This window comes from Pan paniscus, chromosome 4 (genome assembly GCF_029289425.2).
Source record: "Pan paniscus chromosome 4, NHGRI_mPanPan1-v2.0_pri, whole genome shotgun sequence".
NCBI lineage: Eukaryota > Metazoa > Chordata > Mammalia > Primates > Hominidae > Pan > Pan paniscus.
Window position 1 is genome coordinate 146,535,004 of NC_073253.2, and position 17,820 is coordinate 146,552,823.

A 17,820-nucleotide genomic window follows, 5' to 3' on the forward strand; every position below is an offset into this window, starting at 1 on the left:
AGAAGAAGGCAGCCAGAGACTGTGGAAGAAAGAAAGGGAGGAAGGAAAGGGCAGACAGCCTGAGATAGGAAACTGTTTCTGGAGACAAGCTGCTCATGTTGAGGGTGGCTGCTCTAGCTGGGTTCTTCGTAAAAACTGGGAAACAGGGCTAGTAGCCAGAGCCACAGGGATTGACCTCCTTAGATTCTGAAGGTTTCATCTTTTATCCACGCATATCGTGTTAATGGAATAAGCGTGTTAAGGAGATAGATGAAGGAAGACATAGTCCAGAGTTGCAAAAACAGCAGTGCTTGACCTCAGGCCTGGAAGGGCGGTGCGGCCACTTACGATAGTCCAGCTTCTCCAGCAGGATGGACATTCTCTGAAGTAATGCTACTGCTGCTCTCTGAGGGTGACTGAGGTCCGTTGTCCAAGGAGTTCAGCTCACTGTTGTAGTCCCTTCCAAGCAATAACATCTTCAACACGGTGGGTAGGTGGCAGAGGCTCAGGGTTAAGGCTCTGAATGAGCCTCTGACGGGTCTTTCTCCAGAGAAACCATGGCTGCCGACCTGAGATGCTGGCTCCTAACCCCAAGGATGCGTGCTGCTGGCTGAAGCTTGAAGTGCATGAATCAGGGAAGCGGTGGTGACAGGAGAGGCTGATGTTGATGATGCCTCACCTGGCTCTTGGGGGACTTATGAAAGACCCATCTCAGTCAGGATTGTCCTCAGTTTCGCTCGCAATTGCTTGCCCAACCAGGACTTGCCTGGGCTTTTGGCCTCTCCTAGTTTAGCCCTTGCTGCTGTAGAGCAAAGTGAACAGTGTGACTGGGAGGAAGAAGACACCATTGGATTGGCGGTCCTGGTGCCTGGACGTGGGGCCAGGCTCAGTGCTTGTCTGTCTTTGGCAAGGAAAAAACCAGAGCTACCTCACAATGGAGGCTGCCCAGCCAATGAGCTGCAGCAGAATCCTGGGATGCAGGTGTGGCCCAACAGAGCATAATCCAGCTACCATGTTCCCTGTGTGGGGTGAAGAGTGGCTTGTAAGGCCCAGTTCAAATGCCACCTGCTCAGAATTTCTATACAGGAGGCTTATGGCCTGCCAGTGATTTGGAAGGGAGTGCAGGTCATGTTTAAAAAAAATCATTTGTTCAGAAAATATTTATTGAGCATCTAATATATGCTAGAAACTGTTCTCCATGCTGGGAATATATTAGGGTAGAAAACTTACTACAATCTCTATTCTCATGGAATTTACAATCTGGAGGGGCTGGGGGAGACAGACAATAAACGAAACAAATATATCAAGTATCTGTTAGTAAAAAGCGGTATAGAGAAAATCCAGGCAAGGGTAATAGAGAGTTTCAGCTAGGGGGAGGGTCGCAATTTTAGATTGGGTGATCAGAGAGGGCCTCACCTAGAAAGTGACATTTGGGCAAAGGGCTGAACAAGATGAGGGAACACAACTCATGAAGGTCTTGGGTAAGAAACTCCTAGCAGAGGGGCAAGAAGTGCAAAGGTCCTGAGGCAGGAGAGTGCCTGGGGTGTTTTAGGAATGGCAATGAGTTGGGAGGCCGAGGTGGGCAGATCACCTGAGGTCAGGAGTTAGAGACCAGAGTGGCCAACATGGTAAAACCCCATCTCTACTAAAAATATAAACATTAGCCGAGCTTGGTAGCATGTACCTATAGTCCCAGCTCCTTGGGAGGCTGAGGCAGGAGAATCACTTGAACCCGGGAGGTGGAGGTTGCAGTGAGCGGAGATCGCACCATTGCACTCCAGCCTGGGTGACAAGAACAAAATTCCATCTCAAAAAAAAAATAAAATAAAATAAAAAGAGATATGCTGGTTTGGATGATAAATTACATGGTCACACCAGAGATGTGGTTAAAGAGGTAATGAAAGCGGGATGGAGTGGGTGGGCAGGATCTTGTAGTCTATTGTAACAACTTTGGATTTTACTTTAAGAGAGATGAGAAATCATGGAGGGTTCTGAGCAGAGAAATGACATGACTTAAACATTTTGACAGGATGTCTCTGGCCATTTTTTTTTTTTTTTGCGAGCAGATTGAAGGGGTGCAAGGGATATCAATTAGGAGGCTATTACAATAATCCAGGAGGGTGTTGCAGTGACCCAGGTGTCAGTCTGTAGTGGCTTAAACCAGGGTGGTAGTGAAAGAGATGGTGAAAAATGACTGAATTCTGGATACTTTTAAAGATAAAGCCAAGAGGATCTGCTGATGAACTTGAGGTGGGGTATAAAAGAGAGAGGAATCAAGGAAGACTCCAATATTTTTGATGTGAGTAACAGAAAGAATGGGACTGGCATTAACAAAATCGTGTCCTGAAGCTGCTTTTGCAGAGCAAGCACCAGCACTGGACTTTGATTGCATGTTTGTTTGGGATGACTGCATAGATTGCTTATGAAGCTCATGGGGGCCAAGGTACTCCCCACACCACCTCTTAGTGCTGCTGTAAAATCAGCACTGGGAGCTTCTCTCTTCCTCTGAATATCAAATGAAATATCTCTCTCTTCTGATGCCCAAAAGACTTTTTCTCAAGTTGAAAATAATTTCCCCTCCCCTGTTGCACTTATGCATTTATTATTTTATTTTATTTTTATTTTTTGAGACAGGGTCTCACTGTCACCCAGGCTGAAGTGCAGTGGCATAATCACAGTTCACTGCGTCCTCCTCCCAGGCTCAAGCAATCCTCCAACCTCAGCCTCCTGAGTAGTTGGGACTACAGGCATTCACCACCATGCCCAGCTAATTTTTGTATTTCTTGTAGATATGGGGTTTTGTGGCCGGGTGCAGTGGCTCATGCCTGTAATTCTAGCACTTTGGGAGGCCGAGGTGGGCAGATCACCTGAGGTCAGGAGTTAGAGACCAGCCTGGCCAACATGGTGAAACCCCATCTCTACTAAAAATACAAAAAATTAGCCAGGCATGGTGGCATGTGCCTGTAATCCCAGCAAATCAGGAGGCTGAGGCAGGAGAATCGCTTGAACCCAGGAGGCGGAGGTTGCAGTGAGCCGAGGTCACGCCATTGCACTCCAGCGTGGACGACAGAGCAAGACTCCGTCTCGAGAAAAAAATTAAAAAAAAAACAAAACAGATGGGGTTTTGCCATGTCATTTATTCATTGTTTTAATACTTACCTAACTCATGCCTATTCTATATAAGGTGCTGCAGATTTAACAATAAATAGGATGGACCATGGTTCCATTTTCAAGGAGTGTGTCTTTCCCTTAGTAGGAAGACAAACAGTAAACAAGTAAACAAGACAGTGATCAATTATAATAAACATTATGCTTGTTTTAAAACAAGGCAAAGCCAAACTCACAACTACAAAACAGAGACCGTGGAAATCACCATCACCCAGAGCAAGCACACAAAAGGATGTTGGCTCGTAATTTCCTTTTCTTTTCTTTTTTTTTTTTTTTTAATGTATCTTTGTTTGGTTTTGGTATCGGGGCAATACTGAACTTCTATAATAGTCAATGAGTTTGGAAATAGTCCCTCCTTTTCTGTTTTTTGGAATAGTTTGAGTAGGATTGGTATTAGTTCTTCTTTAAATGTTTAGTAGAATTCAGCAGTTAAGCCATAGGGTCCAATGCTTTCCTTTACCTGGAGACTTTTTATTATTGCTTTGATCTCATTACTTGTTATTGGTCTCTTCAGGTTTTGGATTTCTTCCTGGTTCAATCTTGGTACATTGTATGTGTCTAGGAATTTGTCCATTTCTTGTAGATTTTCCAATTTATTGGCATATAGTTGCTCATAGCAGCCATTAATGATCCTTTGTATTTCTGCAGTATCAGTTGTAATGTCTCTTTTTTCATTTCTGATTTTATTTACTTGGATCTTCTCTCTATTCTCTTAGTCTGACTATTGGTTTGTCAATTTCGTTTAACTTTTCAAAAAAACCAACATTTTGTTTTATCAATCTTTTATATTGTTTTTTCATTTCAATTTCATTTTTTTCTGCTCTGATCTTTATTATTTCTTTTCTTCTACTAATTTTGGGTTTGGTTTACTCTTGCTTTTCTAGTTCTTTAAGCTGCATTTTGTTTGTTTGTTTTTTGAAATGGAGTCTCGCTCTGTTGCCCTGGCTGGAGTGCAGTGGCACAATCTTGGCTCACTGCAACCTCCACCTCCTGGGTTCAAATGATCTCGTGCCTCAGCTTCCCGAGTAACTGGGATTACAGGCACCCACCACCATACCCAGCTAATTTTTTTGTATTTTTACTAGAGACGGGGTTTCACCATGTTGGCCAGGCTGGTTTTGAACTCCTGACCTCAAGTGATCCACCCACCTTGGCCTCCCAAAGTGCTAGGATTACAGACGTGAGCCACCGTTCCCAGCTGGATGCATCATTAGATTGTTTATTTGAAGTTTTCCCTATTTTGATGTAGGCACTTATAGCTATAAACTTCCCTTTTAGTACTGCTTTTGCTGTATCCCATAGATTGTGGTATGTTGTGTTACCGTATCATTTGTCTCAAGGATTTTTAAATTTTCTTCTTAATTTCTTCACTGACCCACTGGTCATTAAGGAGCATACTGTTCAATTTCCATGTGTTTGTATAGTTTCCAAACTTCCTCTTGTTGTTGATTTCAAGTTTTATTCCATTGTGGTCAGAGAGGCTGCTTGGTATTATTTCAGTTTTTTGTAATGTTTTAAGACTTGTTTTGTGACCTAACATATGGTCTATCCTTGAAAATGATCCATGTGCTGAGGAAAAGGATGTGGATTCTTAAGCCACTGGATGAAATATTCCATAAATATCTGTTAGATCTACTTGGTCTATAGCAGAGATTAAGTCCTATGTTTCTTTGTTAATTTTCTGTCTGGAAGATCTGTCCAATGCAGAAAGTTGGGTGTTGAAGTCTCTAACTATTGGTATCTATTTCTCTCTTTAGCTCTAATAATATTGGCTTTATATCTGGGTGCTCCAGTGTTTGCTGCACATATAATTACAATTGTTATATCCTTTTGCTGTATTGACTTTTTGATCATTATATAGTGACCTCCTTTGTCTCTTCTTATAGTTTTTGTGTTAAAATCTATTTTGTCTGATATAAGTATAGCTACTCCTGCTTTTTTTTTATTTCCATTGGCATGGAATATATTTTTTCATCCCTTTATTTTCAGCCTATGTATGCTTTTATAGGTGAAGTCATTTTCTTATAGGCAACGGATCAGTGGGTCTTGTTTTTTATTCATTCAGCCAGTTTATGTCTTTTGATTGGAGAGTTTAGTCCATTTACATTCAATGTTATTATTGATAAGTAAGGATTTACTCTTGCCATTTTGTTACTTGTTTTCTGGTTGTGGTTTTCTCTTCCTTCTTTTTTTTCTTGTCTTCCTTTAGTGAAAGTGATTTTTATCTTTTGATATGCTTTAGTTTCTTGCTTTTGTGTGTGTGTGTGTGTATCCATTGTATGTTTTTGGTTTGAGGTTACCATGAGGCTTGCAAATACTATCTTATAACCCATTATTTTAACCTGATAACAGATGAACACTGCATAAACAAACAAATGAACAAAAACAAAGAAAGAAAACTGATAAAAACTCTATGCCTTAACTTCATCACCCTGCTTTTTAATTTTTCATTGTTTCTGTTTATATTTTATTGTACTAAGTCTTGAAAAGTTGTTATTATTTTTGATTGGTTCATTGTTTAGTCTTTCTATTTAGGATAAAAGTAGGTCACACACTACAGTTACAGAGTTACAATAGTTTGTGTTTTTCTGTGTATTTACTATTACCAGTGAGTTTTGTACCTTCAGGTGATTACTTATTGCTCATTAATGTCCTTTTCTTTCTGATTGAGGTACTCTCTTTAGCATTTCTGGCAGTGAGAGGTGACAGCGTGCTGGCAGTCCTCACAGCCCTAGCTCGCTCTGGGCACCTCCTCTGCCTGGGCTCCCACTTTGGCGGCACTTGAGGAGCCCTTCAGCCCACCGCTGCACTGTGGGAGCCCCTTTCTGGGCTGGCCAAGGCCAGAGCCGGCTCCCTCAGCTTGCAGGGAGGTGTGGAGGGAGAGGCGCGAGTGGGAACCGGGGCTGCGTGCGGCGCTTGCGGGCCAGCTGGAGTTCCGGGTGGGCGTGGGCTTGGCGGCCCCACACTCGGAGCAGCCGGCCTGCCCTGCCGGCCCCAGGCAATGAGGGGCTTAGCACCCGGGCCAGCGGCTGTGGAGGGTGTACTGGGTCCTCCAGCAGTGCCAGCCCACCGGCGCTGCGCTCCATTTCTCACCGGGCCTTAGCTGCCTCCCCGCAGCGCAGGGTTCGGGACAGGCAGCCTGCCATGCCTGAGCCTCCCACCCGCTTCATGGGCTCCTGTGCGGCCAAAGCCTCCCCGATGAGTGCCGCCCCCTGCTCCACGGCACTCAGTCCCATCGACCACCCAAGGGCTGAGGAGTGCGGGCCCACGGCGCAGGACTGGCAGGCAGCTCCACCTGCAGCCCCGGTGTGGGATCCACTGGGTGAAGCCAGCTGGGCTCCTGAGTCTGGTGGGGACGTGGAGAACTTTTATGTCTAGCTCAGGGACTGTAAATACACCAATCGGCACTCTGTATCTAGCTCAAGGTTTGTAAACACACCAATCAGCACCCTGTGTCTAGCTCAGGGTTTGTGAATATACCAATCGGCACTCTGTATCTAGCTACTCTGGTGGGGCCTTGGAGAACCTTTATATCTAGCTCAGGGATTGTAAACACACCAATCGGCTCTCTGTATCTAGCTCAAGGTTTGTAAACACACCAATCAGCACCCTGTGTCTAGCTCAGGGTTTGTGAATACACCAATCAACACTCTGTATCTAGTTACTCTGGTGGGGCCTTGGAGAGCCTTTGTGTGGACACTCTGTATCTAGCTAATCTGGTGGGGAGGTGGAGAACCTTTGTGTCTAGCTCAGGGATTGTAAACGCACCAATCAGCACCCTGTCAAAACAGACCACTCGGCTCTACCAATCAGCAGGATGTGGGTGGGGCCAGATAAGATAATAAAAGCAGACTGCCCGAGACAGCAGCAGCAATCGGCTTCCGTCCGCCTTCGCGCTGTGGTAGCTTTGTTCTTTCGCTCTTTGCAGTAACTCTTGCTACTGCTCACTTTTTGGGTCCACACTGCCTTTATGCGCTGTAACACTCTCTGCGAAGGTCTGCAGCTTCATTCCTGAAGCCAGCGAGCCCACGAGCCCACCGGGAGGAACGAACAACTCCAGACGCGCTGTCTTAAGAGCTGTTAACACTCACAGCGAAGGTCTGCAGCTTCACTCCTGAGCCAGCGAGACCACAGGCCCACCGGGAGGAAGGAACAACTCCAGACGCACCGCCTTAAGAGCTGTAACACTCACCGGGAAGGTCTGTAGCTTCACTCCTGAGCCAGCGAGACCACGAGCCCGCCGGGAGGAAGGAACAACTCCAGACGCACCGCCTTAAGAGCTGTAACACTCACCGGGAAGGTCTGCAGCTTCACTCCTGAGCCAGCAAGACCACGAACCCACCAGAAGAAAGAAACTCCGAACACATCTGAACATCGGAAGGAACAAACTCCAGACATGCCACCTTCAAGAACTGCAACACTCACCGCGAGGGTCCGCGTCTTCATTCTTGAAGTCAGTGAGACCAAGAACCCACCAATTCTGGACACAGTAGGACAGGTCTGGTGTTGATAAAATCCTTCAATTTTTGTTTGTCTGGGAAAGTCTTTATTTCTCGTTCATGTTTGAAATATGTTTTCACCAGATATACTATTGTAGGGTAAAAGTGTTTTCCTTCAGCACTTTAAATATGTCATGCCACTCTATCCTTGCCTATAAGGTTTCCACTGAAAAGTCTTGCTGCCAGACATATTGGAGCTCCATGGTGTTTTTGTTTGTTTTTCTCTCTTGCTGCTTTTAGGATCCTTTATACTTGATCTTTGAGAGTTTGATTATTAAATGCCTTAAGGTAGTCTTGTTTAGGTTAAATCTGCGTGGTGTTCTATAAACTTCTTGTACTTGGATATTGATGACTTTCTCTAGGTTTAGGAAGTTCTCTATTATCCTTTTGAATGACATTTCTCCCCCTCTTTCTCTACTTCCTCTTTTAAGGCCAATAACTTAGATTTACCTTTTTGAGGCTATTTTCTAGATCCTGTAGGTGTGCTTCATTATTTTTTATCCCCTTTTTTTTGGTCTCCTGACTATTTTCAAACAGCCTATCTTTAAGCTAACTAATTCTTCTGGTTGATTGATTCTATTATTAAAAGACTCTGATGCATTCTTCAATATGGCAATTGAATTTTTCAGCTCCAGAATTTCTGATTGATTCTTTTTCATGATTTCAATATCTGTGTTAAATTTATCTGATGAATTCCTTCTCTATGTTATCTTGAATTTCTATGAATTTCCTCAAAACGATTTTCAATCCTCTGACTGAAAGTTAACATATCTCTGTATCTCCAGGATTGGTCCCTGGTGCCTTATTTAGTTCATTTGGTGAGGTCGTGTTTTCACGGATGGTGTTGATGCTAGTAAATGCTCTTCAGTTTCTGGGCATTGAAGAGTTAGGTATTTTTTGCAGTCTTCACTGTCTGGATTTGTTTGTATCCATCATTCTTGGGAAGGCTTTCCAGATATTTGAAAGGGCTTGGGTGTTGTGATCTAAGTTGTATCTGCTTCAGGGCACAACCCAAGCCCAGCAACACTGTGGTTGTTGCAGACTGACAGAGGTACCACCTTGATCATCTTGGACAAGATCCGGGAGAATTCTCTGGATTACCAGACAGAGACTCTTGTTCTCTTCCCTTACTTTCTCCCAAACAGAGTCTCTCTCTTTGTCTGTTCTGAGCCACATGAAGCTGGGGTCACAAGCACCCTTGTGACCACCATCACTATGACTGCACTGGGTCAGACCTGAAGCCAGCATAGCACTGGGTCTTGCTAGAGGCCTCCTGTAACCACTCCCTGGCTACTGCCTGTGTTCGCTCAAGGCTCTGGGGCTCTATAATCAGTAGGTGGCAAGCCATTCAGGTCTGTATTTTTCCCTTTAATGTGGAGAGTTCCCCCAGGCTGTATGCGGGTCCAGAGGTGCCATCTGTCTTGACAGCCAGGGACTAGAATCAAAAACCTAAGAAGTCTACCTGGTGCTGTATTGTACTGTGGCTGAGCTGGCACTCAAACCACAAGACACAGTCCTTTTCACTCTTCCCTCCCCTTTCCAAAGGTAGGGCAGCCTCACCCTATGGCCACTGCCACCTCAGGCCCACAGGGAGTAATGCTAGATGACTGCCAATGTTCCCTTAAGTCCTGAGGGCTCTTCAGTCAGTTTTGGCGCATGCTGCCTGGCCTGGGACTCACCCTTCAAGGCACTGGGCTACCCTCTGGCCCAGGACAGGTCCAGAAATGCCATCCAAGAGCCAAGTCCTGGAATTGGGGACCCCAAGAGCCTACTTGGTGCTCTACCCCTGTGGCTGAGCTGGTAACTAAAGTCAGCAGGTCTCAGAGTCTCACCCAAGGCCCTTGATGTAGTATCTGGGTATCACTGGTGTTTATTCAGGGCCCAAGGGCTCTTCAGTGAGCAGGTGATGAATGCTGCCAGGATTGGGTCCTTTCCTTCAAAGCAGTGGGTTCCCTTGGCCCAGGGTATGTCTAGAAATGCCCAGGAGCTAAGGTCTGGAAAGGCAGCATGATGACTCTGACCCATGCCCTATTCTTCTGTGGCTGAGTTGGTATCTAAGATGTAAGATAAAGTCCTACCCACTATTACTTCTCCTCACCTCAAGCAAAAGGAAGGGGTCTATTCTGGAGCCACAAGCTGTGCTTCTTGGGGTTAGGAAAGGGGTGATGCCAAGCACTCCCTTAGTCACCCCAACTGGTGTCTCAGTATGTCTCCTGCTCCCCCAGTCCACTGTCTCTGGGTCCAATTCAGTACTAGGAGTCTCCTAGGAGTTGTAGTCCTTGTGGCCTAGACTGCCTTTCAAGTTTATTTAAAGCCCCAGAGCACTTTAGCCCATGGTGGTGAGGCCTGTGGGAACTAGAGTTCTGACCTCTGGGATCAGTGATTCCCCTCTGGCTAGGGCTGGTTTAAATGCTCCCTCTGTGGGCAGGTGTCAGCTGAGTTTGGTCTGGTTTTCCTTTCTGCTATAACAAGGGCAGCACCTAGTCAATGCATCACAATTACTGGGTTCTCCCTTCCCCAGAGCCCAGAGATACTCTGGGCACCATGGGCCCCTGCTGGGGGTGGGGGAGGGGTGGCGCTGCGCAGTTGATTCAAGACTTTTTTCTTTTACCTCTTTAGTGCCTCTTTCAGCCATACGAAGTTAAAACCAGGTACTGTTGAGTGCCCACGTTTTTTGGTTCTTATGAAGGTGCTTTTTTTGTGTACATAATTGTTAAATTGGTGTCCTTGCAGCAGGGGTTGGGGGACAGGACAGATCAGTGGAGCTTTCTACCATCTTGCTCTACCTCCTCCCTATTTTACATTTTGATAACCACCATTCAGTGGCCTCCCTTGGGCCCTACAATGCAGTGAGGAGCTTTGATGCACAAATGTTTGCATCCTGGATCCATCCTTCACTACGTGTTTGATCTTTAACAAGTTATTTAATGTCTCTGAGTCTGTTTCCTTATCTGAAAATGGAGACAATGACAGTGTAAACATCACAGGTCATTGGAAGGGTTAAATGAGATGATCTCATGTAAAATCCTTAGTAAGCACTCAATGAAGGGAAGGAGGAAGGGTTTTCTATGTTCCTTGACTCACTAGCAAGCTCCAGAAGTTAAATAAATAGTAAGTTAAATGGGGGGAAGAAAGTCGTGTGTGTGCGTATGTGTGTATTAAAAAAATCAGTTCCAAACCACTTAAGAAATTTTAATATCACCACCACTCAGACATAAAGCTAATATGTAGTAGTCTTTAGTGTTGCCAATGATTACTAACGAGTCTCCCTAGCTTAGTTTTGTTGGTTACATCAATGTTGCTAAATTTAGTTTTTCTTTCTAAGATTTAACTTCAGCCAGATTGGTCTGAGTAATAAAATTAACCCTATCCTCTTACACGGTAGGGGCTTATCTTCAGAGAATGAGTGTAAACTTTTCTTAATAACAGAGAAGATAACTTTAAACTTCAAGGATGGGTGGGGTGATTGATAGTGGAGCAGGGTGGGAGAGAAATGTTTCCAGAGAGGATGATCACATTGCCAACACTCAGGACGGATCATTGGAAGTCCTTTGGGTTTGCTGATGAAACAGAGAGCTCAGGGTGGAAATGACAACCCATCCTCTGGCAAAGTGGACTGTGGACCCCTGCACGAGCTATGAGTGTCCTGTTGCCCAACAGGGACTCTGTAGGGTATGGGATCTGGGTGTGGACCACCAGCCTTTCCTCCATCTGAGTGGACTTGTGCTGGTGAAGTATCTTCTGGAAGTCCAGCAGATAGAAAGTAACATACAGAAAGAGCAGACCGGGACGTGGGAATTGGGGGACACAGGGAAGACGAAGGATGAAAATAAGCAGGACAGGGCTTTTTCAAATGTTCTCTTAACACCGAGGCTGAAACAGGCATAGCTCATTCCCGTAAACCACAGAGAGTTTGATGAGAAACTCTCCTCTCCCCACCTTTTGGGACTATAGATCTTCAACATCTATTTAGTTATCTAGGTGCATTTTCTGAATTTTAGTAATTCTGAGGGGAGGGGAGAGAGCAGTCACCACCAGAAAGATGGAGGTGATGTCTCAGGTTGGCTTGCCTCTGGCTGCCAGCCAAGATCAGACACAAGCATAGGTGCTGTAATGTCCAGGCAGCAGGACAGAATGGAAGAAGGTTCAGGCTCAGTCGTAGAAGATTCAGGTTCTACTCAAAGCCCAGCTCAAATGATACCACCTGTGGAAAGTCTTCTTTGGTGCTCTAGAGCAGGTAGTGTCCTTTGCCCTTAGATGGACATTAGATGGTATTTACTTAGTTGATTACCTGTTAACTCTTCCCCAATGGACAGTAGACTGGCTGCTTGAGAGCAGGGATTCTTTTCTCATTAATCAGTGTATCCTCTTTAGAATGATTTATCAGTTATCTTTTGCTGCATAAAACTTCCCACTCTTTATGTATTAAAATTACAAACATCTTTATTATTTATCACAGTTCTGTGGATTATCTATACAATTCTTATGGTCTGTGTCAGCCTGACTGGGGTTGGATATAGTCTAGGATGGCTTTACTCGTGTCTGGAAGTTGGTAGGCTGGTTGATCTGCGGACAGGGCTCAACTGGGATGATTCATTTATGTTCCACATGGTCTCTGATCCTCCGGTAGGCTAGCCCAGGATGCTTTACTTGGTGGTCTCAACTCCATAGAGCAGCAAGTGATGTAAGTCCTGATGCATAGGTTATTACCAAACCTCTGACTGCATCACATTTACTAATGTCCCATTGGCCAAAGCAAGTTACAAGGCCAAGATCAAATTTAAAGGGGAGAGGCTGGGCGTGGTGGCTCACACTTGTAATCTCAGCACTTTGGGAGGCCGAGGCAAGCGGATCACCTGAGGTCAGGAGTTTGAGACCAGCCTGGCCAACATGGTAAAACCCCATCTCTACGAAAAATACAAAAATTAGCTGGGCATAGTGGCAGGCACCTGTAATCCTAGCTACTTGGGAGGCTGAGGCAGAAGAATCGCCTGAACCCAGGAGATGGAGGTTGCAGTGAGCCGAGATTGTGCCATTGCACTCCAGCCTGGGCAACAGAGCGAGACTTCATCTCAAAAAAACAAAACACAAAACAAAACCCACAAACAAGCAAAAAAATTTAAGGGATACAGATACAGACTTCATCTTTTCATAGGAGCAGGTGCAAAGTCACATTATCACGAGGAATTTATGGTCATTTTTGCAATATTCTACAAAATCTTATTTGGCACACAGTAGGTAATCAAGAATGCATGTTGCAAGAATTAAGAGGTAAAGTCTATTCAAATAATATTCATGTTCACTCCTCATCCCTCCCCATTGGCACATCTACTTCCATGCCTCCTATTCATTGTTGGGATCTTTGAGTTGGGAGAAAATGTTATCTAATGGTTTGAAATGTTTGTTGCCCCTCATTTAATATGCATGGCTCCTTTCTGTCTGAGAGTTTTCACACTGGTCATCTTGGCCCTACCCATCTCAACACTGGAGCCGTGCACAACTTTCTGGCTTGTGGATTATGTGCCCACCCTTAATGTTTGCTTTTTGAACAGACCCAGAAAAGGGAAAACCGGTTGTCTGCCAAAGCGTGGACAGTCTTAGCTGGCTGCACCTCCTTTGGCCAGTTGCTGCCACTTGGGGCCCTCTGGTGGCTGCTTCTTGCATAGCTCCAGGCTAGGTATGAAATTCATTGTGTGAATTATCATAAGCTTGAATAGAGTCCAGAGCCTTCCAAGGGAAAGCTCACAATGTAGTGGAATGCCAGAGGTATGAAAAGAAGAAGTAATAAACAAAACAAAAATTTAAAAAATTACCATTTAGAGCTTGTAGCTTTCTTGTTTCACCATGACTTGGCCCAGAGAAAAGGCAAAGCAGTGACATAAAGATAATGCATATAAAAGAGATCCGGCCAGGCGAGGTGGCTCATGCCTGTGATCCCAGCATTTTGGGAGGCCGGGGTGGGTGGATCACCTGAGGTCGGGAGTTCAAGACCAGCCTGACCAACATGGAGAAACCCCGTCTCTACTAAAAATACAAAAGTAGCCAGGCGTGCTGGCCCATGCCTGTAATCCCAACTACTCGGGAGGCTGAGGCAGGAGAATCGCTTGAACCCAGGAGGCCAAAGTTGTGGTGAGCTGAGATCGCATCATTGCACTCCAGTCTGGGCAACAAGACAGAAACTCCGTCTCAAAAAAAAAAAAAAAAAAAAGAGAGATCCATATCATTAAAAGTCGGGTGCTGGTAGGCAAGGAGCAGTGCCAGGCTCACCGAACAAAAGTGGTGGAGTTGGAAAAGGGGTGAGAGTCTTCTGACTTGAGCAGCTCGTCCAGGGCCTGGTAGGTCCCCACCACAAAGCCCACGAAGCCCAGGATACTGATCAGGGCGTCCTTGAAGATGGTGAGGGGGCTCATGCCCTCTGAGTAGAACGTGGTGACCTCCAGGAGCGGTGGGATGATGAGGGCCAGGGCGGTGCCACTCACGGAGCCCACCAGGGAGATGACCAGGTCCAGGCGGGGGATGAGGATGGCCAGGAGGCCTGCAGGGAGAGGATAGTGGAGAGATGGAGCATTCCAGGCTTAGCCAAGCTTTGAAAGTTTGTTCTTAAAGTCCTCTTCTTGGCCAGGCACAGTGGCTCACACTTGTAATCCCAGCACTTTGGGAGGCCTAGATGGGTGGATCACTGAAGGTTGGGCGTTCAAGACCAGCCTGTCCAACATAGTGAAATCCCATCTCTACTAAAAATACAAAAATTAGCCGGGTGTGGTAGTGGGCACCTATAATCTCAGCTACTCAGGAGGCTGAGGCAGGAGAATCACTTGAACCTGGGAGGTGGAGGTTGCAGTGAGCCAAGATCACGCCACTGCACTCCAGCCTGGGTGACAAAGTGTGAGGTCCTATCTCATAAAAAAAAAAAAAAAAAAATCCTCTTCTTAAAAAATAAACTAGTTGTTTCTCAGAAATTCAATTACAGAAAGAAAAGTTAAAAGTCCTCCAATATCCCTAATCATATTCCCTAGAAGTTACATATTAAAAATTCAGCCAGGCATAGTGGCACATTTCTGTAGCCCCAGCTATTCGGGAGGCTGAGGCAGGAGGATCTGGGAGTTCAAGGACACCCTGGGTAACATAGTGAGACCCCATCTCAAAACAACAATAACAAAATTTGGTGAGTCTCTGTCTAATTGTATTCATTCATATTGTTCATTCATATTGTTGGGAGGAAATGTATTCATTCAAAAACTTTTCCCCTACCAACTTAGGGTCAGTGGTTGGGTGCTTGTGAATTCAACTGACAATAGGTAAGATTAACAAGAGAAAAGACAAAGTGTATATATAAGCTCCAGAGCCTTGAGATGAATTGGCTTCCAGAACAGCCAAAGATACCCCCTTAATAAGGGGAAAAGGAGGGAGGAGAAAGGGCTTTTATGGAAGAACAAATGGAAGATATGACAGTTTCAGATAAAATTTGTTAAACAGTTAGTAATTCCCATGATAATGCTAAGTCTCTTTTCTGGCTCTAAACTTCCCAGAGAAGGGATTTATGGCAGCTATATTTGTCAGGAGGTCCCGCTTACATCAGCAAAAGAAGATTAGACAAAGTTTCTTTCTGCAGCTTCTTTTTGTTCAGACATTTTTAGCTTAAAATAATCTTTATGCTACCGAGGTGCATTTTGGATCCTTACATATCCAACAAAACTTAAGCTCTTACTTAATAAATAACACTAAATAACAGTGCTGGGAACCATTCAAGCTGTTTGGAATATATCAATGTACAAACTGTCAATGTTTGTACTATCAAAATTTGTATCAATATACAAATTTTTTAGAAGTCTTCTAAAATGCCTAGCATTTTAATAAATAAAAAATGATATAAATAATATAAATAAATAATACAAATTTATTATTTATTTTATATATTTAAATAAATAAAATATATTTAATATATTTTATCTATAATAAAAATATAAAATATAAATAATAAATTATTTATAAATATTTATAAAATATATATTTATATATAATAAATATTTTATATATTTTATATATATAATAAAAATATAATAAATAATATAAATTATTTTTTAAAATGCCTAGAATTTTAATAAATAATTAACATGCAAGTATAAGAACCTTTTACTTGCAAACAATTAGAATATGAAATTATTTATAGTACAAAGAGATCTTCAGTTGGAAGAAAATCCAGGAGGTGTCTTTAAAGAAGTGTCTTCTCCAGGTTTTATACACATGTCAGAAAACACCTAACAAAGAAACACGAAAAGCTAAAAATTTTGAAATTATATTTTTTTAGCAGGACGTTTTACAGACCTGGGCTTTTACGTTTTTTATTATATTTGATGAAAAATGTTCCTGGTCACCAATAAATCCCAGGAGCCTTGAGCAGGCCTCCTTTGGAGGAGTGTGGTAGAACAGAACAGGTCTGGAAGGCAGGAGTCTGGTGCATTCTTGTATGGCCTTGCCCAAGTCCCACCCCTTCCTCAGCTTGTTTCCTCAGCTGCAAAATGGAGATGAAGGCTACTATCCTTTTAGGTATTGTGTGATTCATTCTGCATAGGACATAAAAGTCTTCAATGAGATTTTTCATGTAAAGCATTCAGAAAAGTTATCTTTGCTATTACTCCAAGTTATTTACTCATACATGCTAATTGACAATGCATGAAGAAGTGTAGTGTAGGCTTAAGGGATTGTTATCTTTATACTGTGGGGCAAATTCCTTGATCTATCTGGAATATGTAAGATACTGGATAGTTCCTGCATTCAAGGTCAAATTGAGAACTAATCACTTCAAAAAAAGAAAACCAGTGTCGAATAAATGCTTTGGGCTGGCCTAGAAAAGTGAAAATCAACAGCCACTTCAGCCAGTCTCAGGGGATCCAGCAGCGGCTGCAGGCCAAGATGCAGCCACTGAGAAGGTGTCCAAGTGTGAGCAAAAACATAGAGGCTGAACCAGGCCAAGGAAGCAGCTGAGGCTTCAACTGCTGAACTGAAACTGAACAGCACTGCCTGCAGAGGGAGAAAGAGTTCAAGACCAAGGAAGCTGCAGCCCTGGAATCTCACAGCAGCCTTGGCACTGAAGTGGCACAGGAGGGTCAGAAGAAGAGGACCAGCCTCCAGAACTACTTCCAGCAGAATGGGGGTGAAGGCTTGGCTAGTCTCTTGGCTTTTGTCTGTGACACCTGGACAGAAATCCATGAAAACTGCTGCATAAGTGAAGAAGAGTGGGAGAAAGAAGCGCCTGTACCACGGATTGGCATTTTAGATGCCCTCGAGGAATATGCAGCTCGAGATATATTCTTATGAAAAGGCATTAAATGATTTCTGTATATTATATAGGAGGTCCCTTCACATCTCAGAGAATATAAAATCTAGCTTCTTTGTACAGACTTAGAACTTATCTATAGATTTTCTTTTTACATCGTATTTCGTAGAAATTTAATGGGTATATGTCATGTTTTCCCATGCCTTTTAGCTGAAGTAACATACGTATCAATGTATCAATGTTGACTTTTTCTTTCTTTTATCTAGTAAAAAAAAAGTTCTTTGAAGAAGAAAGAGATTAATATTTTTTTTTTTCCTGTAGTGCTTTCTTGAATGTCAGGATTCTAACCATGAAAAAGTAGTAAATGGTTATTTGTAATCTGTGTGAAGCAGCAGCCACCCTTAAATTAGTCCATTCCTGCTAATGGTTAGAATAATGAATACTAGCATAACTGTTTGGGCTGCTTTTAGTTTCTCTGAATCAAAATTACTAGATGGTAGAATTCAAAAACTCGTTACATGTTATTACTTGGTGTACTGATAATTATCTAAAAGTAACACTTTGTTATGCAAAAAAAAAAAAAAAAAAGAATTTCCTAAATTTCCATGGACAGATGAATGGATAAAGAAAATGTGGTTTGTACGTACAGTGGAATACAATTTGGCCTTAAAAAGAAGACACTTTTCCAATTACAATCAAAAGGCATCTTAGGGACAGCTGGGCCACCTCTACTCTACACAGGAATCTCTAGCCATCTCCTTCGGCCTCTGGTGGAATACTTGCAGAAAGGGGTACTCCGGGTCATGGGGGCTGCTGTGAGCCAGGGAGTGGGAATGACCTCAGCCAATAGGCAAGCACAGGACCGTCCAGGGGTCAAGGAGCCCCAGCTGATTGTTG

The 17,820-nt window shown here is 43.7% G+C and overlaps 2 protein-coding genes across 3 annotated transcripts in view; both read right to left on the reverse strand.

The window, feature by feature from the left end:
• SLC36A3 (solute carrier family 36 member 3) overlaps window positions 1-6,669 on the reverse strand; it is a 33,826-nt gene extending 27,157 nt beyond the window's left edge. For both annotated transcript variants that reach the window (XM_003828993.5, XM_008954431.5), the window contains exon 1: window positions 328-6,669. In XM_003828993.5, the coding sequence (XP_003829041.1) occupies window positions 328-455 (128 nt within the window). In that variant the 5' untranslated portion in view covers window positions 456-6,669. The remainder of the gene's footprint in view (window positions 1-327) is intronic.
• A 2,247-nt stretch (window positions 6,670-8,916) lies between these two features.
• SLC36A2 (solute carrier family 36 member 2) overlaps window positions 8,917-17,820 on the reverse strand; it is a 35,568-nt gene continuing 26,664 nt past the window's right edge. The window contains exon 10 of the mRNA XM_003828992.4: window positions 8,917-14,181. Within this exon, the coding sequence (XP_003829040.1) occupies window positions 13,910-14,181 (272 nt within the window). The 3' untranslated portion in view covers window positions 8,917-13,909. The remainder of the gene's footprint in view (window positions 14,182-17,820) is intronic.